This window comes from Rhineura floridana, chromosome 4, assembly GCF_030035675.1.
Source record: "Rhineura floridana isolate rRhiFlo1 chromosome 4, rRhiFlo1.hap2, whole genome shotgun sequence".
NCBI lineage: Eukaryota > Metazoa > Chordata > Lepidosauria > Squamata > Rhineuridae > Rhineura > Rhineura floridana.
In genome coordinates, this window is record NC_084483.1 from 132,460,229 (window position 1) to 132,487,619 (window position 27,391).

At 40.5% G+C, this 27,391-nt stretch overlaps 1 protein-coding gene across 3 annotated transcripts in view; it reads right to left on the reverse strand.

The window, feature by feature from the left end:
* Nucleotides 1-962: 962 nt before the first annotated feature.
* Nucleotides 963-27,391, reverse strand: part of CAPN9 (calpain 9) — a 46,087-nt gene continuing 19,658 nt past the window's right edge. For 2 of the 3 annotated variants that reach the window (XM_061626383.1, XM_061626381.1), the window contains 13 exons: nucleotides 26,341-26,418; nucleotides 24,135-24,295; nucleotides 22,390-22,547; nucleotides 18,693-18,901; nucleotides 18,222-18,258; nucleotides 17,748-17,828; nucleotides 12,304-12,361; nucleotides 10,103-10,167; nucleotides 7,734-7,802; nucleotides 6,411-6,489; nucleotides 5,551-5,667; nucleotides 3,453-3,511; nucleotides 963-1,177 (listed from right to left, as the gene is read on the reverse strand). In XM_061626383.1, the coding sequence (XP_061482367.1) occupies nucleotides 1,151-1,177; nucleotides 3,453-3,511; nucleotides 5,551-5,667; nucleotides 6,411-6,489; nucleotides 7,734-7,802; nucleotides 10,103-10,167; nucleotides 12,304-12,361; nucleotides 17,748-17,828; nucleotides 18,222-18,258; nucleotides 18,693-18,901; nucleotides 22,390-22,547; nucleotides 24,135-24,295; nucleotides 26,341-26,418 (1,198 nt within the window). In that variant the 3' untranslated portion in view covers nucleotides 963-1,150. The remainder of the gene's footprint in view (nucleotides 1,178-3,452; nucleotides 3,512-5,550; nucleotides 5,668-6,410; nucleotides 6,490-7,733; nucleotides 7,803-10,102; nucleotides 10,168-12,303; nucleotides 12,362-17,747; nucleotides 17,829-18,221; nucleotides 18,259-18,692; nucleotides 18,902-22,389; nucleotides 22,548-24,134; nucleotides 24,296-26,340; nucleotides 26,419-27,391) is intronic. The other variant, XM_061626382.1, reaches the window with a different exon arrangement.

The window sequence follows — 27,391 nt, forward strand, 5'->3', positions numbered from 1 at the left end:
AGTTGGAGTTGAACCACATATTCCAATAGTAACATTGGGGAAGAATCGCAGAACAACTAATAAAGTGGAATAACGTGTAGACAGCCCAGTGTAAATCAGCCACTAATGCACTATTATTCCATCAATGATATGTTAAGAATACACCTGCAAAAAAATCACCAGTCAGGCGGAGCCCTCAGTTAGGGAAGATCTGTTGGAGTGGGCTGCAGGGAGAGGAGACCAGAGACAAATAATGCACGAAAACAGCAAAGTGGTGAAGAAACTGAAGAGAGAGAGAGAAACTGGTGCAGAAGGGGAACCAAGTAGATAGAGAAGACAGCCAGAAGAAAATTGAACTCTGATATTTGAAAGACCAAAGACAGAAACTGCCAACCTAAATATCAACAGTTAGACATTAGTGATTCATTTATTCAAGAAATTCACGGTTGCCAAGTGATTAGCAGTGATGTGGGTTGGGTTGTTGTGGAGTATTAGTGCTCATTAATTAGTTGGGTTAAGGTTGTTAGTTTTATGAGATAAAGAACTCTTTTTATACTCCTTGACTCCCAAGTGATGGCCAGACTGCCCTCATCCTAATCACAGTACCTTGAAGCATGACTCATTTCCAGACAGGAGTGAAAGGCAAACAGCTACAAGGTTTACTTGTTATGTGTTGTCTCTTTCCATTCCACCAGCATCAAAGCTGACCAGCCACGAATGGCAGGGGCAGTGCTGGGACTATTTGTGGGCCAATCTCAGACTGGTTGGTCTCCTTTGTTCTTACAAATTGGCACAAACTCTTACAAAATTAGAACACTTAATGGGAGCTCTTTAGCTGTATGGCAAGTTTATTGAAAATTGAAATGATAATGTTTCATAAAAAGGCAGTGACTGCTTAGCGCTAACCATTTCATATGATGTAAATTGCTCTTCATTTCAACACGTACCCATACTTACTGTGCAGTACATGTACACACACACATTAAATATTTATCTATATATTTTGGTTTTAAAAAACAAACAAACCACATTCTTATACTGCTGGGATCAGGTGAATATACGAAAGTCGGAAGATACAAGAATTCTGTGTTGTTTTCGATCATGGGGGAAACACTCCAAGCTGGAATTGAGAGGCACTTTGAGGGCTGGCTAAAACCCAGGCTGGATGTCTTCAGATGTTCATTGTCAAGTTGATAAACTAGTAAGAGACAGAAAGACCAAATGTTACAGTTGATATAATCAATTTGTCAGAGCTCTGCAGCCAAAAGTGCAGCCTCTTCATATTCTGAATGGGCTACCAAAATGCATATGTCTGGTGGAGGAAGAGGCATTGTGATGAAACAAAGTATGTCTTGGTTTGGAATAGGATGATAGAAAGCATCCTAAAGTAAAGTCTGTAAATTCAAAACTTCAGCAGAACTTCAGAAAGACAGGACTATTTAAGCAGTTATTTCTAAACATTTCCCTTCATTCCAAAACAATACCAGCCCTGATACGTACATGTTGCGGGGGTCATCATGAGTCCTACTTAACAGAGGACAGTCCTCTTTTTGAAGGGCTGTCCAGCTCAAGACCAGTTCAAGCTCAGATTAAAAAATGTCATTTATTGGACTGTAAAAAAAAAAAGTTTAAGAAACCACTCTTCACCTATGCAGCTATATATCTCAATTAGCCCATGTGTCTTCACTTCTTTGAATTCACAGTTGTGTGAATTAAGATGTTTCCACAATCAGGAAATGACTAGGAGACAGTAGCTCATTTGGTTTATTTTTGTAAGAAGATTATGTGGTGATAAAGTGTGGCCTAATTTTTCAAACTTTACTTAGAATTCACAGCCTGCCTGCTATCTGTGGATCTAGCACCCTGGTCAGCAATTATTCCACTTTCAATATAAGAGCACCTCAAAGCTGGGTCTGTCACTGAAATACTCCTGCATGAATCAAGGCAAGTGCGAACACCAACAGGCAGGGCTCTCTCAATATTTACACAGTTCAGCCCCTCTTATCAGCATTTCCTCTTCTGAGATACGTATGTATCTCAGATAAGTATCCCCTTATCAGCATATCCCCTTCTGAGATACATACAGGGTGAACTCTGACACATACTGTGATCAATTCACAGTGGGTGGGTAGGTGCTGTATGAGTGAATATGTCTTTGCTTGAATGGAAGAAAGCAGCAAATGATCAGACAGCCATCCTTTGGATCAGGCAGAGTAGACATCAAAACCTCTGTGAACCAAACTGGCTCAGTTCCAATCCCTGCTCAGTTTGGAAGCTCACTGGTTATCCTTGGGCAAATCACTGGCACTCAGTATAATCTATTTCACAAAGGTGAAGTGAAGGTAAGATATCCTACTTATCTCCTTGGAAACAGAGTGGGATACAAATGCAATAAATAAAATCTTGCTATATTCTTGGCCTTATGCTGGCACAGAAAGGGCAAGAGGTAAAATATAGAAAGGCAGCCATGTTGGCTTGTTATAGGGAAACATAAAAGATTCCTATGGCACCATATTTATTATGTTGTAAGCTGTCATCTTTAAGGTGCCATAGAGTTCTTTTTGTTTTTAAAAATCACCTAATTGATTCTAGATCTGCCACTCCCATAAAGACTGATGCAGTGCCTGTAACAATATGTGGAACTAAATGAGTCTGGAAATCAGACAGGAGGAGAAAGCCAGTGTGTGACACAGAGGAAAGACCTGGTTGATACACCCTCAACCAGGGAGTGACTCAATCACACATGTGCACAGAGTTAGGCTGCGAGCACACTAGTTGCCTACAGCAAAGCATTTCCATTGGCCACACCTGCGGGGCAAAGGGTTGATCTGCTGATCAGTTGAGAAATCTCTTTGAAGCTAATTTTTTAAACAAACAGACACTTGAGCTGATCCCACTAGGTTTTACAGTAAAAGGGTTGGGGTTTGACGAACACCCGTTTTCAGAAAAGAGAGGTGGAGATGCACTGGAACCGGCACAACAGTAAGTGTGTCTCTACCCTTAGATAGAGCAGGAAAGAAACAGGGCAGGAGAAAGTATATTTATTGTGAATAAATAAAGACTTCAGTTTTATATAACTGCAGACTCTTCATTAACAGTATACGCTTTGAACAGTGCCTCTTTCCCACGAAGTAGAATGTGGCTCCTTGGTTAGGACAAAACAGTAGTTTGATTATTTCTAGTGTAAGGGAAATGGGAGTCCTCCCTGCATTCTGTCACTCTTTGTTATTAAGCTATTTAGACAGGAAGGGCCAAAGGCTGAGCCAGACACTGCAGATCCAGGAAACAAACTGTCAATAGGTTTCACTTGCTAATGTCAGTATAAAAATGTGTCCCATAAAAAAAGTGGAAGCAGGAAAAATAAAAGAGACTTGAAAAGTGAAGAATCAAATGGAGAATCCTATACCCAAATATTTACTCACTATAGACTTCTTAGTTCAGGACATTTGAGTTTTATGCTCTTAGGTACTTACGTCAGTTATATTCAGGTTAATGAAGTCTCTGTTTTTTGCACTTAATGCTTGGAACACACCTGCAAGAAACAATCATCATGTGCTGGACCCATATTAACCTAATTCATACCAATATGCAAGGAGGTTGCTAAGTATTTAAAAGACTTGGGGTTCTATCCAACATTAGTATACTCAAAGTAAACCCACTGAAATTAATGAACATGAATAACATTAATTTGTAAAACATAGTTGGATACAACCCTTGGGGCACAGGGCCATGATACAAATTTGCATAAATTTGCATATGCTAATTTGATGTGTATAGATGCGCTAACTTTCAAGGGGAAAAACAAACTGCTCTTTAGTACATATTAAAACTAAAACAAGTGGTATGGGCAAATTAAGATAATGGGTGGCTGATGTCTCACTGGCACTGTGCTTTGGGGGGTAGGGCAGTAGTGCGGGAGCCAAGCACAAAATAACTGGGGCTCAGGTCCCCTTGGCCACTGCCCAACCATTGGGAGTAAAGCACCAACACTTTTAACAAGTAATCTGAAGCCGGGGGGGGGAAATAGACAAAAAGGCAACCTATTCTTCCCTCACTGATCCTTCTTTAGTAAATACTTGTTGATATGTACATTGTTTTTCGCAGGCTTTACTTCTTTCCTCCTCCTTCTGGTTAGTTAGTTTTAGTGCTAAACTCGTGACTCCATAATGGCCACATGTATGTCTGTACTCAGAATGGCTTTATTTCCCAGGAGTAATAAATCCTGTTTCTTTATTCTTTCAGCCACCAATCTTACCAGACTATTCATATCTGCACCCTACTGCTATATATACCAATCTCCAATACCAACAACACCCCTACCAGTATGAGGAGTCAAAACTTTGTTGCAGTAAATGCCAGAAACATGGCAAATGCTGACATTTGCAGGTAAAATTTAGGAGGCTCAGTGGGAAATGTCAGAAATTTTTGTGTCACTGATGCTTGTTTTGTTACATTTGTACTCATGACATGATAATATTTCCTTAATGTAAATGTCAAAAATGAAGGTGACATTTGGATATTTAGTGATGGTGTTAAATTGGCTTTGAAGTTTACTGGTAAATGTCAGAATTTTCTAACAATTCCCATGGGGCTCTTCAGATTTTAAGAATGACAGGTTAATGTCAGCGTTCATCAAATCTCTGTCACTTATTGTAACAGCACCACACATGGCTGCTGGTAGAGCAGGAGGGCATAGCCTTTTCAGCAAATTATGCCACTGAATTACTACATGCAAGAAGGATCTTGGAATTGTTGTTGATCGCAAGCTAAATATGAGTCAACAGTGAGATGTGGCTGCAAAAAAGGCAAATGTTATCTTAGGCTGTATTAATAGAAGTATAGTTTCCAAATCACGTGAAGTATTAGTTCCCCTCTATTTGGTGCTGGTTAGGCTCCATCTTGAGTACTGCATCTACTTCTGGACACTGCACTTTAAGAAGCATGCACACAAACTGGAACAGGTTCAGAGGATGGCAACAAGGATGATCAGGGGACTGGAAACAAAGCCCTATAAGGAGATTGAAAGAACTGGGCATGTTTAGCCTTGAGAAGAGAAGACTGAGGGGAGATATGATAGCACTCTTCAAGTACTTGAAAGGTTGCCACACAGAGGAGGGCGAGGATCTTTTCACGATCATCGCAGAGTGCAGGACACGGAATAATTACCTAGGAAGGTGGTGGGTTCTGCAACACTGGAGGCATTCAAGAGGCAGCTGGACAGCCACCTGTGGGGTATGCTTTCATTTGGATTCCTGCATTGAGCAGGAGGTTGAACTTGATGGCCTTATAGGCCCCTTCCAACTCTATGATTCTATGACGATGATGTTGTCAGAGTGCCAAAAGTAAACATGCACTCAAACGAATATTGTCGTAGTTATGAAGCAGGATAGCAAATCCCATAATTGTAAAACATTTGTAGGAGATGAACTGTTGCAAAAGCAAATGATGAATACAGTCAAAGTACTTTGAAGTTCTAACTTTCTACCCACCTCCTGTGTCCATTACATGTTGATGGGAATTAAAAGGCTTTCAAAAGAGAACAAATAAAAGGTATAGTGAGAGGATACTCACGACTTGCATTTTCCAAGCGAATGAGGCAGTTTAAGAAGTCATCAAATTCAATCTGGTATTGATCATCAGAGTATCTAAGAACTATCAACTGCAGTAGATAATTATTGAGCTGAAACCCTTCAAGAAAATGAAATTTTATTTTATTTAATGACTCACTGCAACTGCCAGTCTTCCAGCAAGCAATTTTAAAACTTCCAAGAATATATATAGGTTGTAGAATCAATGCAACCCGAGAACTGTGGCTTTCATTTTTTGAAATAAGCTTCTAGTCCCCATGATTGTCAAGAATGGATTGGGTCAGGGTCTAGTAAAACCTCAGGGGACAAATGTAAATCTGGAAGATCTGATTCAACCAGTACCCTAAACCTTCAGAATCACATCTCCCAATAATCTCTGCTGTCAGTCAGCCACTCCTGGACAGAATTCTCACTGACATGATGATTCTTGAAAGCATGATATATTATGTAGCCAGGTCTATATTATTTACTTGATTTATTCTGAGCAAGGAACCCGCTGTTTGCTGACAGGAAGAATACCAAAAATCCTGCTTATACTGTCAAAATGAGGCTACAGTCCATACTGGAAATAAGTCCCAATGAACTCATGGGGCTTACTTTCTCTCCAAGTGCCACAATTTGGCATTGATGATCTAATAAAGAATCTCTCACATCACATCTAGTTTGTTTCTTAGTGAAACCAGTCTTGAAAGGCTGCTGCCACTGGTCACTCGCTGGTCCCCTGGGTCCCTTGTCGGTGACCCCTGTTCCTGTTGCTCTCTGTACCTCTCCTGCCTATTCTTCCTCCTAAGCAGCCACCTAGGTTCCCCTACTGCCAAGGACAGCCCCTGAGAAAATGGGTACCTGCTGCTTTTAAAGCAAGACGAAGTTCATAAGAAGACATTGTGCCAGACTGATCAGAATCAAAATGAAGGTAGATGCCCTGAACCAGAAAAAAAATTAAAAGGAGGCAATTTAGCAAATAATAATAGTTAACAGCAAGAATAATAAACAACACATATGGTGAAATGCAACAGTGGGAAACTTCCAGCCCATGGGCCTTAATTAGACTTGGCATGCTTCCCCATTTGGTTCGCAAGATTGTTTTGGCCAAGTGATGCTGACCTCATATATGACATATGGTGTGGGGCAGGTACAGGCAAGGCTCCCTGCCAAAAGTGGGGCTTGTAGGTCTGCAAAGCTTAGTGCCTTGCTGGGATTGGTGGTATTGGCAAAAATATAAGGCTTTGCAAGGACTGACCATCAGCTGATTGGTGGCACCTACAAAGCCCTGTGTCTTTGCCTGCAAGGTTTCACTTCACTACAAAGCATTGAATTAAGATATAATGCAAGAAACTTTGAACTACTTTGTACTGGATTAGTTCTGGATAGGACTACATGTAGAGTTTATTTTGCTCATTTGCATTGGTGCAATTCTCAGTGAAGCAAGTAGGATTTTTCCATTTGTATAAGGGACAGCAGATCTGGAAATGTTTTGTGGTATCCTGAGGAACATAAGACCATTTCATACATTGTGTAACAGCAACTTTACAAGAAGCTATAGCTGGTCCTAATGAGTATATGATATCTGTGTTTGCAAAGAGTTTATCCCTACTTGTTGCTCAGACATGATGTTTTTAAGTGTAGACTTAAAGCACCTTTAAAAACAACAATTGGATCCAAACTAGGTTAGTCACACTTTAGTTTCATTGAAATCAGTGGTACTTAAGTTGCCTCACTTGAATCATAGACTGTTGCTGACTGGAGGTCATTAAGCATCAGAAATAAGCAATAGAAATTTAGTACCTCATCAGGGTTTTCTCCTAATCACGAATCAGCATTTTCATCTTATAATGTTCCAACAGCAATGTATTATGTTCGAGCACTGTGCTATGTTCAGGATTTATTTTGCTTGGACTCCTTCTGAGGAACATTTCTTCTGACATTCATTACCTCAAAAATGTTTTTTTTTTTAAACTCTAGTTTAAAAAAATGTTGCCAATGTTTCCTGTAAACTGTTGTGGGTTTGCACAATAGCAAACGAAGTATTTTTCCTAGAAATAGCTCCTTTTTTAGAACATTGACTTAATATGAAACTTCTGTAGTTCTTTAAAACTGCTCTATAGTTGATTCAAAAATGCCTAACAAAACAATTGATAAAATAAATTATACTGCATAATAACTTACGATCCACTTTTTCAGTTTGTCCCAGAAAATTTTGAACTCGTTAAATTCCAGTTTTCCATTCCCAGTGGACTGATACAGTTGACATTAAGGAAAACAATTATTCGTGGTGTAAAATACATGAACCAGCCTATGTGCATCATTTAACGAATTACTCCATTTACGCTACTAAGCTTGTTTAACTAACAGGCTGGTCCTATTGATTAGACAGAGGTGCTCCTGGTCAGTCAAAAGGCAAATCAGGGAATAGGGATTCAGCCTGTGCTGGATGGGGTTACACTCCCCCTGAAGACGCAGGTTCACAGTTTGGGTGTGCTCCTGGACTCAACTTTAAATTTGGAGGCCCAGGTTTCTGCGGTGGCCAGGAGTGCTTTTGCACAATTAAGATTAGTGCGCCAACTGCGCCCGTTCCTTTAGCCGTCTGATCTGGCCACAGTGACACATGCCTTAGTTACATCCTGTTTAGATTACTGTAATGCGCTCTACGTGGGGCTGCCTCTGAAGACTGTTCGGAAACTTCAGTTGGTGCAACGTGCTGCAGCCAGAATGTTAACTGGGGCTGGTTACAGGGACCATACGACTCCCATGTTACAAAAGCTCCACTGGTTGCCACTCTGTTTCCGGACACAATTCAAAGTGCTGGTGATGACCTATAAAGCCCTATATGGCTTAGGTCCAGGCTATCTGTCAGACCGTATCTCCCGATATGAGCCTGCCCGGGCCCTGAGATCCTCAGGAGAGGCCCTTCTCTCAATACCTACGTCCTCACAAGCACGACTAGTGGCAATGTGAGATAGGGCCTTTTCGGTGGCTGCCCTGAGGCTTTGGAACTCCCTTCCTAGGGAAGCAAGAATGGCCCCCTCCTTGCAGTCCTTCCATCGGCAAGCCAAGACTTTTTTATTTCAACAAGCCTTTGGAACTGAAAGCTGTTAAGGACAGGACTTGAAGGGTGCTGCATTGCTATTGTCTAATTGTATTATTTTAAACTGAGTTTGAATTATTTTAACTGTATGTATGAATGGTTTTAATACTGTAAATAGTTTAATTTGATTTTAATCTAGACTTTTGTATGTCTTTAATTATATGTGTGCTTTTATCTGGAAGCCACCGTGAGTTCCAGTTCTGGAAAAATGGTGGGGTAAAAATAATGATAATAAAATAACTAGCATCAGCTGCTGCAGAGCAAGCCCTGTCCTTCTACCACAGCACCTGAAGTGACATTCTGTACATGACCTGTTGGGCTCAACTTGCCATTAGCCCCCCCCTCCTTACTATAGAGGAAGAGTGGTGGAGAACTGGAGCACCAGTCCGCATCTGTACTGGAATTGTTTTAGATCTTTCATTGCTTATGTGTTTGCTGCCCTGGGCTCCTTTGGGAGGAAGGGCAGGATATAAATTTAATAAATAAATAGTACTCCAAAGTCAGGAAACAGTGAATAACCTCCACAGTCTAGGCCATTGCTAGACTGACCCCATCATGCCCATTGTGCCATTCTACTATGTATGAATCACTCTCTGCTGCAGCACAGCTTAGCCATATTGGGGAGAAGGAATAATGTGGGTGCTAGGACTCGTATGCCATGGTGCAGTGACTCAGAGATCAGAACTAGATGTTTTGGAGCATGCATAGTTGCCACCCGGGATTTCCTCCTCCTCTCTTCCCCAGTAATGTCTACTATGGGTCCCTCCAGATGTCCATTTAATTGGGTGTGCATGATTATTTGTGCTTATGATGTTGTCAGGGTGGTTATACACAATCCTGCTTTCAGAACAACTAATGAAGCAGAATGATGTGTGGATGATCCAGTATAAATCCACCACTAATGCACTATTATTGAATCAATGACATATTATAGAATAAACCTGCCCCCCCCCAAAAAAATAAACAGTCTGGAGAGGCCCTATTACTTGCACATAATGCAATATGATGTCAGCAATGCCTTCTCACCCTAAGCCTTCATGAACAATGCAGTGAATGAAGATACGCAGCAGATCCTTTCCTCCCCTTCTCATGAACTCTTTAAGGAAGTGACCAATCCTACTTGTAAACACTATAATGGTAGAATGGAAATTTGATCATTGGAAGTGCCCATCAATTGAGCTGGGCTTGGATTAACAAAGTTCCCATCCTCCTTGAAGATACTTTCACAGATGGTTTGTGAAGGCAACTTGGTTTCAATTGATTTCTATATTTTTTGTAATAAAAGCTGAAAGGTTGTTAGAACTTCAGTGGCATGCCCTGTCTAGTCTTCCTCCAATGGATATTAACACCTTTCTTTTATATCTGAGAAAGCAAAATCTTGTAGAAATGACTATAAACCTTTGTATCAGTTTCACCCGAGAAAATTTCCACACTCTATTTTAAAGGATACATCCATTAGGGAAATGATGTTTCTACATGAAAGGAGGCTTATTTTCTTGAATTTGATGTTGTTTGCTGCAAGAGAATAATGAGCATAATAATATATAAAACCAAATTCACTGTTGTCCAGAACACCCCCTCCAGCAATGCAAAAAACCTTTAAAAGCATGTATTATTTTTGCCTGCAGACTTTGCCTCTGCATGTTTCAGTCAGAAAGCAGAATATAGGGAGTTTCCTTATGTAGGGCAACTTTTTGGTGGTGCTGTAAAACTGAAATGCAATGGCAGGAGTAAAACATGTTTATTACTCTTCTCATGTTCTGCCTGTCACCCCGCTGCTAAAAGAATTGCATTGGCTGCCTATTAGCTATCGGGCTAAGTTCAAGGTTCTGGTTTTGGTGTACAAAGCCTTATACAGCTTGGGACCAGGATACCTGAAAGATCGTCTTACCTCTTATATACCCAGTTGATCACTACATTTTGCAAGTGACAGCCTCCTGCAGATACTATCTTATCAGGAGGTCTGTTCCGCACAACATAGGAAGGAGACCTTTAGTGTCGTGGTACCTAGTATCTTTTTGGCACCTACTGAAGACCTTCCTCTTTCAACAAGCCTTTTAAGTAGAGACCTTATCCCAGTCTGCATCTGTGTTGGAATTGCTTTTAATATGTCTTTTTAAAGGTTTTTTTAAAAAAAGATGTTTTGTTATAATATATTTTAAAGTCTTTTTATGAAGTTTTAGAGTGTTTTTAGTGCTTTTGTTTGCCGCCCTGGGCTCCTTTGGGAGGAAGGGTGGAATATAAATCTAATAATAAATAAATAAATAAATCCATCTGTCCATCCATCCTTAAGCCACATCTGCACCTTACATTTAAAGTGGTATTACACCATTTTAATAGCCATGGCTTCCTCACAAGGAATCCTGTGAACTAGTTTGTGAAGGGTGCTGAGAGTTGTTACGAGATCCCTATTCCTCTCACAGAACTACAATTCCCAGAGTTCCCTGGGAAGAGGGATTGATTGTTAAACCAGTCTGTGAGGGGAAATAGGGGTCTCCTACTACTTACCCAGAGCTTGGAAAAGTTACTTTTTTGAACTACAACTCCCATCAGCCCAATCCAGTGGCCATGCTGGCTGAGGCTGATGGGAGTTGTAGTTCAAAAAAAGTAACTTTTCCAAGCTCTGTACTTACCTCAGCATCCTTAACAAACTACAGTTTCCAGGATTCTTTGGGAGAAGCCATGACTATTTAAAGTGGTACAATACTACTTTAAATGTCAGGTGTGGATGTGACCTTAGAATTATGTCCCACTGGTCATCCACCTCAGGATGCATTTTCCTGACTTGTTTTTGCCACTACCTTGCTATATTCATTGCACAAATCACTATGGAGTCCACAAACCTGTTCAGGCAAAGTAAAGAGGCTGTGGATTTCAGCCAGTTTAGTATCAATGATGGTATAAGCAAAGGTAACACTTTTAGGGCACTGGGGCCAGTTTTGATGCGCTCTCACTGCATTCAGTCCAAACATACCTCTTCCTTAGTAATTTGGGATAAAAACCATTTTGGAAGGTTAGAGCAAAAATTGTTGTGTGTATGTGTGTGCATGTTTGTGTAGGGGGTGGCTTTTGCCTATTGCCCCATCACTAAGATACTGCCTGTCCTTCACAATCCCCAGAGAGCAGTCTTGCAACTGTTTTTAAAACACTTTTTTTTAAAGGAAAAAGAAAATTAAAAAGATTAATGATAACACACAAATAGATAAGCATCCTTGTGACATTAGAGAGAGGGGGAGAGAGAGAGAGAGAGAGAGATGGAGAGGGAAAGAGAGAGTGAGGGAGATGGAGAGGGACAGAGAGAGATGGGTGTCCTGTCTGATGCATGGAAGGAAACGCAAGACCTCTGACTGATGCAACTGTTGATTTGAAGACTGCATGTCTGCCATGCAATTGCTTTATCATAGGTAAAGAGCACAGTGTGACTATTCTCTAGACACTATAACTGTCTTTACCCCAGCATAATCCTATGCATACTCATTTGACTTTTATTATTGTTGTTGTTGTTGTTGTTACCACCACCTGCCCTTCACCAGCAGGTCCCAAGGTGGGTTATAAGAGTTTAAAATTCAATATTAAAAACAATTTAAACAAAATACATTCACAGGAATAGGATAAAAAATAATTTGCCAGTTGGGGTTTGACAGAACTTACTTTTTTTCAATACAGCATTCAAAACATATTCGAGTTCCTCTGCACTGATCTCCATGTCCTACAGTGGAAGAAATTAATGCAGCTTTTATGTTTGTGGGTTTAAAATACAATCTACTTATCAAATGCTTTTATTTATTTGAAACATTTGCCCCTCACCCATTCTCTGCCTTACCAGTTTAATTCAAAGCAACTAATAATTATTAGGCACGTAAAATATATCACACACAAAAACTCAGCAATGTTTTAGAAAGAAAAATCAAAACAACAGCAATAAAATCAGCTTAGGCCATTCCTACCTCTTCTCCCCACTTGTCAAAAGCCATAGGAAAATAAACGGGCCTTATGCGATCTCCTAAACTGAAGGAAAGAGAAGCATACAGAGGCCTCCCATGGGAGGGTATTCTGTAAAATTGGGCCAGGCGCCCCAAAGGCCCAGCAAACCTCATCACCCAAACAGAATGATGCACAGCAAAGCCCCTGATGATCATAGCAAGGGGGTGGATTCATACAGGGAGAGACACACTCTGAGATATGTGTGTTCCAGGAAGGGATGGGGAGAAATTTGATTCAGTTTGCATGTAAAGGCAAACCTACCTAATTCACACTTTACAAAAAAACACAGAGACCAAAATACAGCCATGCTTTCAAATTCGCACTTCTATGAATTCTGCAATGCAGTTCTCCAGCCAAATCATGTATACAAAAATGGATATACTAGGCTAAAGTGTTCCTATCAATGAATATATTACTGAAAATAACATACACAATGCATTATATTAGGGAAAATTGCTTTGTGTATATTCATGTGTTTTAAACCCTAGTAAAACATGTGATCAGCATGGGGCTGGGGGTAAGAAGGAGACACAGGCAGAGACTCTGCCCTGCATCTCCTCCCTCCCCCCTGGACCATATGTTTAATCAGGGTTTTAAACTCTAATTAAACGTGTGGTTGGCAGTGAGGAGAGGGGAGTGAAGAAGGACAGGCAAGAGTCTCTGCTTGCATCTCAGATTAAACATGTGGTCACCCGGCCACAATCCCTTCTGACAGTTTCAGATTGTTTTGGGTGGACCCAACCTGGGGCTATCCGGGGCTGCCTCAGCACGCTCTGGACAAATCCTAGATCAAATCGAATTGGCCCAATTTGGTTCACGATCTGGGATTTGTCTGAAGGCAGTTGTTGTTGTTATATGCCTTCAAATCATTTCGACTTATGGCGACCTTATGAATCAGTGACTTCCAGTAGCATCTCTTATAAACCACCCTGTTCAGATCTTGTAAGTTCAGGTCTGTGGCTTCCTTTATGGAATCAATCCATCTCTTCTTTGGCCTTCCTCTTTTTCTACTCTCTTCTGTTTTTCCCAGCATTATTGTCTTTTCTAGTGAATCATGTCTTTTCATTATGTGTCCATAGTATGATAACCTCAGTTTCATCATTTTAGCTTCTAGTGATAGTTCTGGTTTAATTTCTTATAACACCCAATTATTTGTCTTTTTCACAGTCCATGGTATGCAGAAAGCTCTCCTCCAACAACACATTTCAAATGAGTTGATTTTTCTCTTATCCGTTTTTGTCTCTGTCCAGCTTTCGCATCCATACATAGAGATCGGGAATACCGTGGTCTGAATGATCCTGAATTTAGTGTTCAGTGATACATCTTTGCATTTAAGCACCTTTTCTAGTTCTCTCATAGCTGCCCTCCCCAGTCCAAGCCTTCTTCTGATTTCTTGACTATTGTCTCCATTTTGGTTAATGACTGTGCCAAGGTATTGATAATCCTTGACAAGTTCAATGTCCTCATTGTCAACTTTGAAAATGGAAATGGACTGCCTTCAAGTCAATCCCGACTTATCGCAACCCTATGAATAGGGTTTTTATGGTAAGCGGTATTCAGAGGGGCTTTACCATTTGTCTCCCTCTGAGGCTAGTCCTCCCCAGCTGGCGAGGGCCTGCTCAGCTTGCCACAGTTGCACAAGCCAGCCCCTTCCTTGTCCTCAACTGCCAGCTGGGGGGCAACTGGGCTCCTTGGGACTATGCAGCTTGCCCACGGCTGCACAGGTGGCAAGGCACGTAACCCCTGAGCCATTCACTATGGGGGTGATCTTTAGCTGGCCCTTTACACCCTGGAGACATGAGTGGGGATTTGAACTCACAGACTCTGGACTCACAGCCAGGCTCTCCTCCCCACCATGCTATACCACCTGCGTTGTCAACTTTAAAGTTACACAAATCTTCTGTTGTCATTACTTTAGTCTTTTTGACGTTCAGCTGTAGTCCTGCTTTTGTGCTTTCCTCTTTAACTTTCATCAGCATTCATTTCAAATCATTACTGATTTCTGCTAGTAGTATGGTATAATCTGCATATCTTCAATTATTGATATTTCTCCCTCCAGTTTTCACACCTCCTTCATCTTGGTCCAATGCCGCTTTCCATATGATATGTTCTGCGTATAGATTAAACAAATAGGGTGATAAAATATACCCTTGTCTCACACCCTTTCCGATGGGGAACCAATCGGTTTCTCCATATTCTGTCCTTGCAGTAGCCTCTTGTCCAGAGTATAGGTTGCACATCAACCCCATTTCTTTTAAAGCATTCCATAGTTTTTCATGATCTACACAATCAATGGCTTTGCTGTAATCTATAAAGCACAAGGTGATTTTCTTCTGAAATCCTTGGTCCGTTCCATTATCCAATGTATGTTTGCGATATGATCTCTGGTACCTCTTCTCTTTCTAAATCCAGCTTGAACATCTGGCATTTCTTGCTCCATATATGGTAAGAGCCTTTGTTGTAGAATCTTGAGCATTACTTTACTTGCATGGGATATTAAGGCAATAGTTTGATAACTACTCCATTCCCTGGGATCCCCTTTCTTTGGAATTGGGATGTATATGGAACACTTACAGTCTGTGGGCCATTGTTTTCTTTTCCATATTTGTTGACAGCTTTTCTTCAAAATTTGGACAGATTCAGTCTCAGTAGCTTGTAGCAACTCTGTTGGTATGCCATCTGTTCCTGGTGATTTGTTTCTTCCAAGTATTTTAAGAGCAGATTTCACCTCACATTCTAAAATTTCTGGTTCTTTATCATACGGTTCCTCCATGAATGAATCTGTCATCTTTGCATCTCTTTTATAGAGTTCTTCAGTGTATTGCTTCCATCTTCCTTTTATTTCATCTCGGTCACTCAGTGTGTTCCCTTGTTGATTATTCAACATCCCTACTCTTGGCTTAAATTTCCCTTTAATTTCTCTAATCTTTTGGAATGGGGCTCTTGTCCTACCGTTTTTGTTGTCCTCTTCTGTTTCTTTACAATAACTATTGTAATAGTTTTCTTTGTCCCTGTTACTAGTCACTGTATTATTGCATGGCCGTGTTTCTGTCTCCTTTTGTTTTTGCTTTCCTTCTTTCTTTAAATATTATAAGAGTTTCTTCAGTCATCCATTGAGGTCTTTCTCTCTTTTTAATGAGAGTTATTGTCTTTTTGCATTCTTCCCTGATAATGTCTCTGACTTCACTCCATAGTTCTTCTGATTCTCTATCAACTAAGTTTAAAGCCTCAAATCTGTGCCTTATTTGATCTTTATATTCTTCTGGGATGTTATTTATATTGTATTTTGACATTATAATTGCTTTGTTCTTCTTTAGCTTTACTCAGATTTTTGATATTACTAGCTCATGATCTGTACCGCAGTCTGCTCCTGGTCTTGTTTTCTCAGAAAGTATGGAATTTCTCCATCCTCTGCTACTAGTTACATAATCAATTTGATTCCTGTATTGACCATTTGGTGATGTTCACGTGTACAGTTGTCTTTTTGGTTGCTCAAAAAATGTGTTTGCAAGAAACAAATTATTGGCTTCACAGAATTCAATGTCTCTCTCCTGCTTCATTTCTATCTCCTAAGCCCCATTTCCCCACAATTCCTAGTTCTTCTCTGCTCCTTATTTTTGCATTCCAGTCCCCCATGATTATCAGCACATCTTGTGTGTGTGATCAATTTCTTCCTGTACTTCTGCATAAAATCTTTCCAATTTCTCTTCTGCATTTGCATTTGGAGCATAGACTTGGATGATGGTTATGTTAATAGGTTTCTCGTTTCATTGATATCAGTCGCTCAGACCTTGCATTATAGCTCTTAATTGCTCTTGCTATATCACTTCTCACTATTAAAGCAACTCCGTTTCTTCTTAATTTCTCATTTCCTGCATAAAAATTTTGTAGTTGCCTGATTGAAAATGTCCTATTCCCGTCCATTTTAATTCACTCACGCCAAGTATTGTAATTTTGATACATTCCATTTCTTGCTTGATGATTTTTAACTTTCCCTGGTTCATGCTTCTCACATTCCATGTTCCTGCTGTGTACGTTGTACAACTCTGGACTCTCCTTTTGCATCTGTGTGCATCAGCCTCTGGGCTTCCTTTCGTTTTTGACCCAGTGGCATCATTAGTCACAGCGCTATTTGTGCTTGTCCTTTGTTCTTCCCCAGTAGTTCACTGGGTACCATCTGACTTGGGGATCTCATTTTCCAGCACTATCTCGTGTTGCATTTGTTTCTGGGTTTTCATGTTAAGAGGCGTTCAGAGGTGGTTTACCATTGCCTTCCTCTGAGTTTGGATGCATCTTCGTCTGGTGTCTGAGCTTTGACCATTCTGCCTTGTGTGACCCTGCTAGGAGTCTAGCAGACACTCTGGGTTTCCTCTCATTTGATGTATGCAGCCTCTGACCTGGTCAGATCCCATGTAAGAGACAATATCTCATTACATCTAGGGTTTGAATAATATTCTGCAAATATACATTTTGTTAACTAATAGGATATCTGCCTGCCCTTGTGAAACAAATACATATTTTTCAGACACAAAGGCAGACATCCTGTGTATGCTGCTGCACACAGGACTGCATCTGATTAACAGATGATTGGCACTGTCCATTTTTAATAGTACTAATCCAATGTTGGAAATGCGGGAAGAGGCATTCACTGATAGCGTTTACCATCCGTTTGGAGGTTATGGACCGAATCCTACTCTAGCCAAGGGGCACCATACAGGAAGCTATGGCTACTGGTTGTGGATTTGGGCTGTTTTATTTACTGTACATTGTATATTTTTGCTTATGTAGATGTATCTAATAAGATAAGATGCTGCAGGTATGGAAGCCTGTTCAGGGTTAGGGCAACTGAGTTACAATAAGAACACAGGAATTGGAGTTATGCTGAATTAGGTCACTGGGGTATCTAGCTCAGTATTGCCTACACAGACTCTCAGCATATCTCCAGGGTCAGACAGGAGTCTTTCCAGCCAGTTCTAGCTGGAAATGCCAGGGACAGAACCTGGAACCTTTGCACGCAAAACATATGTTCTACCAGTGAGCTATGGCCCTGCTGGTCTTCCAGATTTCAGCTGGGATATGGTTTTGTTTCTGGTTTATTTGTATATTGTTACCTGTCCTGCAATCTGTTTGAATAATGTCCGGAATTGCTCCTCTTCTTCCGTTTCTTGTTGGGGTGATGATGGTTCAGGAAGCTAATCCAAAGATTATTAATGGAGGAATAAAAATAGTATTTTAATATTTCTGCTAACTGCATTCCCAGTTACATCTTGGAAAACAGACATGTTAACATTTGTTTGACAGACCCAGTCATTCTGTATTTTATTATTATATTCAATTGGTATTGCCATTTATTTATTTATTTATTTTATTACATTTTTAGACCGCCCTATAGTAATAAGCTCCCAGGGCGGTGTACAGCATGATAAAACAGGTTAAAATACAAAAACACAATAAAACATAATTAAAAATTTTCAATTTTCAATTTTCATCTCAGATGAAATGAAACCGTTTCGATTAACCTTAATGCAACATTATATTTGATTACACTGATTTATCCAATCATTCATTTAACATCCATGACATACCTCTGGCAGATCAACATTGACATTTCCATCCATCTCCCTGTGAGAAGCAAGTATGAATCCAGATTTAAAAAAATAATAGTAATAGTAATAGTATTTTCCATTTGGAATTCCATATGAAAAATCAGATATCTTGATCTGTTTGTACAATGTAATTGTGCCTCATGCCCACTTCTTACATTATAGAAGAGGGGTGATTGCAGGTCCCTGCAACTCCAATATATAGTGCTTCAGTCATGTAAATCCTTTCAAATGCTCACTCAGCATTCCTTTCAAGATGCTCAAATGGGAAAGGACAAAGGGGTTTGCAGCTGAGAGGCTAAGCAGTATCTTTTGAGGAGGGAACTGACTTATTCCAGGGACCTCAACATGTGAACCTCCACCATGAACTTTCAGTAAGAGCTAGCTGCAAATGTAAACTTGCACTTTTAAATTTTCCCTCAGGTGCATGAGATACCTGCTAATCATACTTACTTAGTGATAGCTTTTTTCTCAGAAAAAATTCTCAGGCAGAAATCAGCCTCCTGATGTGGTTCAAATGTGGTAGGCATAACAATGTAATCCCCAGGAGGTAGTGCAAATCGGTCAGAGACTTCCCTTACGTTTATGTAAGTCTTGCTCCTGGCCTTGGACGGATGGTAGCGGAAAAAATCCTTTGTCAAGTGTTCATCTTGCCTGGGGCTCTGCAATTGGATTTCACATAGACTCCATTATTCATTTATTAGCTAGACAGATACATCAGATAATCTGTTCTCTTTCATAGTTTGACTCATACACCTAAGACTTCAAATTCCAAATTGGGATGGTGGTCTGTTGCCCTTTGATTTCAGCTGCTACTTTATTTGTGTATTGCTATACATTTACTTCAAGTGTAGCAAAATGAATATCAAATATAGAGTTCAATGTTATATAGGGGAAAGCTACATATGAACATTCAAGATTTATGAAGCTGATTTTTATTTTTTTTCTAGGAGTGTCTTTTACCAGCTTTGTATGGTTTGTCAGCTATGGCCATTCCTGGACAGAGGCAGCCTGTAGTCCACGTGCTGGTAAATTCGAGGCTGGATTACTGCAATGCGCTCTTTGTAGAGCTGCCCTTGGCCCTGGTTTGGAAGCTCCAGCTTGGTGCAAAATGCGGTGGCCAGATTGCTGATGGAAGCATGTGGCCAACAACATGTGACACCACTCTTGAAACATCTGCACTGCATCCACTACCAAACCAGGTTCAAGATCCTTGTATTAATTAGGTCCGGAGTATCATAGGGACCACCTGAACCCTTATACCCCAGCTCGATTACTGAGATCATCTGGAGCGGCTTTGGTCATCCCCTGAGTTGGCGAGGTTCATTTAACATCAACATAAAATTGAGCCTTCAGTGTCATTGGCCCAGTCCTTTGGAAAGCTCTGTCTTCTGTTCTGAACTTTCTGTTTTAAACTTTTAAACACCTGCTGAAAACCTTTCTGTTCCACCAGGTTTATGCAGGCAATTAAGAATATGTCTTTTCACAATAGTTGACCTTTGTTTTTATTGTATTTTTAATGTTTTTATTGTATGGTTGTTGTTTTCTTACCTTGTAAACTGCTTTGATATTTTAAACAAAATAGCGATATAAAAATCTCTGTGTGTATTATACAGCTACAAGAGTAGCTGCATATTATAGCCAGCATGGATTTTTCGCATTCTGCATGTTAGGAGAATGTTAAATTTTTCGCATGTTAAATTGAAAATACCCCCATGCCATTCTGCTGCTTCCCATAAGCACATTTCAAAACAAAACTTTACAAAAGTTATAGTCCTGAACTCAGAAACGCTTGCTTAACCACCCCCTAAGTTTTCATGGCAGTACACAAAACACTCAGAGAGAATTGAGAGTTCAAAATATAAAACCAAAAAAAATCCAGACTCCTGTTAGACTTTTTTCTCAGTGGTTTCATAATTTGTTGAAATTAATTAAAAATCAGCCATGTTCACAGAGTACCTGTAATCCTATTACTGACTTTGCCCCATACTTTGCCCTTCATCTTCTGCAGTTTAAAAGTTAAAAAAATGCATGGCTGATTTTTAATTAATTTAAGAAATTTAACATTGAAGCCTATTATAGTGTTGGGCATGCTCAGTAAGGTCAGTGTTCTAAAATGCAGACTCACAGCTGTTCGGCTTGGCTAATCAGGGGGACACACCCATGCCAGAGGTTTATTTCACTTTAGACAGTCATGGCTAAAAAGGTGGGGGGAAACCTGAAAAACAACGGTACTGTTCACAATGTTTTCCTTTTGGAAAGGAAAAGGGCTTTCCCTCTGCCAAAATGCAAACACAATTTGGGTTGTTATTTCATAATCCAGTCCACTTCCTGTGTAGCTTGGAAGAATTTGGTAACATGTGCCTCTGAGCATATGGTGAGTAGTGGCAACACCTGCAATTAGCCCAAATAGCAAAAACAAGACATGTGCTGTACTGATCTTGTTTTAGCGAGGAGGAAGCAACAATATTAAGACAGTTGATATAGTTCAGATAACTCAATATGTTTAATTTACCTTGCAATTTTAGTGAAGTTTCCTATAGTAAATCATTTTCTTTTGCTTCTGTTTCTGTGAATATTTGAAGTACAGCAGTACTTTGCAAAATTGCACTAAAAAACTCGAAAAACAATTGTGGATTAAGGGTGCTGACTATTCTGCAGAATAGTCTCCAATGGACATGAGGAATATCTCAGTTTGCACAAGATAAAACAGTGAGAAGTGAAATATATTCTAGTAAATGTCTAGGTGTGCTCTATGTTTTTAATTGACCATGCCCACCTTTCATTACGTGGATTAGTTTAAGCATAGCAGGCTGAAAACATGCATCTTGGGCAGGCCAAGTTTGTTTTTTCCAGCAGCTAGATTCATTGCTTAAGTAGCAACATATTGGAATCAGTCTGATTTTACATCAAACTGCAGTTTCAGATTCAACTGTTAATGCACCCAAAATAGACATAGAACATAACCTCCAGTTTGAAACACAAATGGCTGTCTTCACCATCATGACACTGACCAATAAAAAGGCTTTGAAATTAATAAAAACAAATTTGACACAGATTTCTAGGATGAATAATGAGAGAAATAGAATTGTCTAGGTTAGATTCTCTGCAGCAACAGTAGTAACATAGAAATGATGCAAAGTAAGAAAAACACCAACAAACATACAAAAATGTAATTCTCCATCTTTGGAGATGGCAAGTGTGGCCGCCACTCACCATATGCTCAGAGGCACGTTACCAAATTCTTCCAGGCTACACAGGAAGTGGACTGGACTGTGAAAGACCAACCCAAATTGTGTTTGCATTTTGACAAATTTGTATGGAAATGGACTGCCTTCAAGTCAATCCTGACTTATGGCAACCCTATGAATAGGGTTTTCATGGTAAGCGGTATTCAGAGGGGGTTTACCATTGCCTTCCTCTGAGGCTGAGAGGCAGTGACTGGCCCAAGGTCACCCAGTGAGCTTCATGGCTGTGTGGGGATTCGAACCCTGGTCTCCCAAGTCGTAATCCAACACTGTAATCACTACGCCACACTGGCACACTGACAAATTTGTAGGGCAGTACAATATCTCAGAGAGGAGAGGTCATGTCTCCTGCTCCTCTGGTGCATTCACTATAGCTGCTAATTTCCCTGCTTTTTAAAGTTTGTTAGAAATATCTGTTGGCTATAGGTATGTTCTTAAACCGCAAGGTTTTTGCCTAATAGTGAATATATAACCAATTAGTAACCAAAATGAGCTTCAGACCAGGATCCCATTGAATATAAATCCAAAGGGATATGAACTTGACCTTCATCCTAGGAATTTACTTTATGCCATGTGAGACACTTTCTTCTGAATGACCATTATGTGCCATTTTTGGACAACTAGGAAGAGTTGGGAAGGTGTCAGTACAAGAAGCAATCACAGCCAGCATTGGTGAGAAAGCTACCCCTCCCTCCCCCCATTCCTGAGGAATTGCCTATCTAAGCAGGAGGCCAGTGCAGCAAGCTCTGAGCAGTTAGCGATGATGAAGTGACTCAGCTCCAAATTGAACCAAAAGTGAGGAAAAAGGCTCAGGGGCAATCACCCCATCAAAAGCTGTGCCTTGTCAGGTGCCTGATTGGCCCTGTCAGGGTGAACCATCACACTGTTGTAGAGGGAAATACCTCATAGATAGCAAATCCTATTGTTAGCATTTGAGCTCCCAGTTTCTTGAGTTTACGGCGGTCTTTTTGCATTAGAGCTGCTATAAATGTGCAATCATCTTCACCATGATCTTTTTCTGTCAGCTGGAGCTTGATCTGTGGATTTGTCCAAAATGTTTCTGGAAATTAGACAGTAGAATGGTTTCTTAAAAACAAACAACTGAAAAAGAAATTGAATTGGAGAAAATGCATGTTCCCATTTTTGTACTGTGGGTTTTCTCCCCATAATATTCATCAATGTTCATAATAAATTCAAAGGTTTGCTTGTATTTTTTAATGGGTATATGTTTAGTCATGGAACATTTATAGTATATAGCAACATGCTTGAAATAGGCAAATATTAATCCTAAAAATGCTATCAAAGAACATCATGATAAAATATCTTCCTTATATTCAAGACTAATTATTCCTTCAAGACTAATATCTTCAGACCAATTATTATCTCTAACACTAGAACTTCACTTGGATTGTTAAGAGTCTAGCCCTCATCCCTTTCTTGAGGACTAGTTACTTAATAGTTGGAGGGCTCACTCAGGGAAGCAGTAGAGCCTACTGACATCTCCTCACTGGGCACTGTGGACTAGTTTCTTGACATATTTCTTTCCAAACAGCCCTTGAAAGCTTGGGACTACCGTCTCCACTCTGAGTTCAGCCAACAGTCTGCTGGGAGGAAGGGCGGGATATAAATCAAATAATAAATAAATAGTCATGAGCCTGAAATTATTTTGTCCTCAACAGGCAGCCGTGACACATGGGGGGGCTGCTCTATCAACACGGGCATTACTGTTGCTTACCTGGATGGGGCAGGACAGTGGTGAAGTCAGGGTTGTGAGGTGGCACTAGTAAGATCACAGTCAGCTAATCCAACAGTCTCATTGCTGCACCCACAGCCCCAATCTCACCGGCACTCCGCTCTGTCCCACCCCATAGCATGCACTAGTACTGTCAACTGAGGAATTCCAATTAAGTAAATATCTTCAGTTGTCCCAAGATTGTTTTGACAAGCTGTATCCTCTTAATAATGATGATGATGTAGTGAAGCTTTCAGTGCCAACAGGGGCATCAAAACCTCCATTAGTATTTATATTTGCATAGGTTATTTATAGAATGTATTTCTTGCCTGTGTGAGTAGACCTGGTCTTCTCAGGTTCACACTCACTTGGACAATATCTGGTCTAGGCAATCTGGTCCAGGCTATGGTCTGAAGGCACATGAGGCCACCACCTTGCTGAAGATAAACAGGTTTTAGTGTTTAGTGCTTGGATGGGTGACCACCTGGAAACCAAATGTATGATGCTTGGGTTCTATGGTGAAAGAAAGGCAGGGTATAAATGCAATAAGTAAGTAAATAAATAAATAATCTTGGATATGGCTGGCAGCATCTTCTGTGATCCCTTTTGAGAGAGTACTATTTGTCTAGGTGAGAGACCATAAAAATTGCTGCCACCATATTTGTGATATTTTGATTTAAATTTGTATCAGGAAAGCCAGACAAGAAATGCACTGTTTGAATTGGGCCCAAGTGAGAGGGCACAGGCCTGGCTTCAACAACAGGATGGAAGTCTAAGCTGAGCTATTGTTTAAGCTGCTTAATGTGTTGGCATCCATTGTGAAGAATGATGGGGAAGATGTAGGGTTGTGTAGGTGTCTCTTCTGGTTTCTTCCCTAAGAGTACAAAAATGTGCTAAGACATTCATTGTACACACCTATGAAGTTTCTGCACCCTCCAGCAGTGGCGCCCCTGACCCAGCTGCCTTGGTGGACTGTCACCTCCCATTTATGAGTAGCATTATCCTCAAGAGCATCAGGTGTGAGGTTGCAGATCTCAACTTTGTCAAAACGGGATTGGAAATCATCAAACTTCATCCTATGTAAGACAAAAAGAGAAGTCATACTATGACTAACTACTAGTCTGTAGAATAATGTAGCCCAAATAAATATTAATCCCTGAATTCCTTCGAAAATCACTGTTTTAGCTCTGGGTCTGTATCTTTATCTGAATTAGCAGCTGATGTATAAAATGATGGCAGTTCACACCTGTCTGTGAGCTAATTGTGCTCAGTTCACAGGAGTTGAGTGTCCAGGAGCCAACAACACAGTGAGATTGGGAAAACAAAGGACACAATTTTTTTGTCCCTTGGTTATAGTCATATGAAGGGGTAGCATGGCATAGGGAAAGGATAATGTGATTAGACAGCCCATCTGCTGGTTGATAGTCCTTACCCAGCCCACTGGCTGGGAGAACAACAAGGGCATAAGGAGTCCACTCAGTAATGCGGTGGCAAATTCAGAAGTGCAGGGTCCCTTCATGATAGTAACAGCTACGCCCCCCTTTTGTTTTGCTGCTGGGTTGAGAATGAGATCCTTCTTAATGCCTCCTCCCACAACAGACGTCACTAGGAGCCAATAAGCATGAAAGGGGAGAGTGTTAGCTACTGAAAAGAGTCTTCTCAATGGCTGACTCACTGCCTTTCACTCTGATTGGCTCCAATCAGCAGGAAAGGATGGAGCATGTTAAAAGACTTCTCTCAGTGGCTAACATACTCCCCTTTCATGCTGATTGTCTTGTAAGATGCTGGAGACAAAAGGATCCTGCTCCCCAAAAAGTAAGGGGTATAAGATCCCCTGAGACCCCAAACAACTACATCCCTGAGTCCACCCCAATGTGGGCCATTCTGGGAAAGCCCCATCTGCAATGTGGGTGGTTGACAGCCAGAGTCAGACCCCTCCCCCTTAAGTGGGACCATGGCCTTCAAAGTAGCCTTTCACTCAAGACCCTTACAGGGGTTCCCTTTAGGGTTGCCAGGTTCTTGGCCTGAGACTGATCCTGTATCTTTAGGAGAAGAGAAAGTCAGCCAAGTGCAGGTGTTCTTGCAACTCTGTAATGAGAAAAACCACAAGGTGGAATTCTCCCTCCCCCCTCCACAACTTTTAAAGATACAGAAGACCTCTTGGTTAACAGGCCCAGCCTCCAAGAGGTCTTCTGTATCTTTAAAAGTTGTGGAAGGGGGAGGGAGAATTCCACCTTGTGGTTTTTCCCATTACAGTGTTGCAAGAACACCTGCACTTGGCTGACCTTCTCTTCTCCTACAGATACAGGATCAGTCTCAGGCCATGGACCTGGCAACCCTAGTTCCCTTCAATGACTATTGTTCCTACCAATGCCCTTCATCGGCCAGCCAAAGTTGTGACAAAGAAAATGGCACAAATACTTAGAACAGAGGCATATTGCTCTGAAGAAGGCAAAAACCTCGCTGCAAGAAGGCCAATTATACGGAGGGTAAAATTCCATCCTAGCCCTGTGAGCCAGTGACTGAACCTATCCATAGCAAAGGAACATGAAATGAAGGAGGGGGCGGCAGCACCAGGACTTTAAAGCCCCAGAGAGGTGAAGTGTATCATCTGGTCTGCACTGAGGCCTCTCCACCTGCCCAGCCACCTAGGCTGGTCTAACTCCAGTCAAGCTCTCTGCTCTCTTGCCCATTGCTAAGGGCAGCGACCCTGGTTGGTTATATGTATACATGTAGCAGTAGCTCTCAAGAGGCTTGTTCTCAAAATATTGATTCTACCGAATCTGATTTTTACCCAGATCCCTTGGAAAAATGAAATGTGTCTGTGCATGCATTTTTTTTCTTGCTCTCTTTATGTGTGGTTGATCCAGGGAAGAAGAAAGGAAATTGAGGCTCAGATGGAGAAATGGGATTATTATTCCCATTTCTTATATAGTGAACTGAGGCTTGGATATACTGGATACGTCATGTGGAAAACATATGCAAGAGGGAGCCCAGGTACACTGCCAAGCCCTGGCAAGGAGCAAGGAGGATGAACACCCCAACAGGGCCAATTATCTACTAAAAATACATCCTGGATTGCTCTTGCTTTAATGCATTTATCATTTTAATCAGCATTTACCAGAACTCTCCATCATCTAGTGCTGTCTGATACAAACGTCTTTTCTCAGATGGGTTGATGGAACGCCATTCAGGGGCACTTGAAGAGAAAGAGGCAAAACTTATGAAATACTTGATTTTATTTACAATAACATTTATATCCCCCATATATATTCCATCTTTCTCTGCAAAACAGATGGGCATACTTAATCTCATTTTGTGCATATTCTGGTATTTCACATGAGAATATACTATAACTTTCATATTTTAAATCAGTAGCTGGAGTCTACTGATTTTGTTATTCTGCCTCTCAGTGGGGAAATTTCCTGTAACTGGAGCACAATTAGAGCTGGCTTTTACTTAATAGATTTATGCAAGGTTACAAATAAAGTCAATTAATAAGATCATTCATTATACAGCTGTATAAATATGTATAAATATGGAGACTTGGATATGTACACTCCAGGCTTATTCAATAGTAATATGTTTGCTTAGAGGTTTGGAAGCTCCCTGTACAAAATAGCCAACATTTAAAATTGCATTTGTTTATAATGTATGTATCTTATAGTGTATTGATAATATTATATATCTATTTTTCTATCTGAAAACCAAACTAGGTTATTGTGGGGTATCTAAAGTCCTGCATTTATATCTCACAGTCACTTACTTATGACAAGGTATCATTCATGAAGTGGGGATGATGACCTATTTTTTATACAGAAAGGAGCTCCTAGAACTGAGGAAAAGTAGAGAAACCCCTCCTCATGCATTACCTTGTTATATTCTGTTGCTTTAAACAATTTTCTCCCAGCACAGCTCTGATATCGGAAGCGAGAGAAACTGGAATAACATTTCTTAAAGCACAGCATGATGAGAGAGGGCAGGTTTTGCTCCTTTTCATATACAGAATACCACCCCTCAAATCCCTGGTTTGTATGAGAACAGTGAAGACATGTGGATAAAATGTATATGACTTTCCCATCTAGTTTGGTCCTAAAGATGCAATACCAACACTCACATAACTTAAGTGGGTCTTGCTTCTGAGTTAGAATGCTCAGCATGCTACAGCTAAT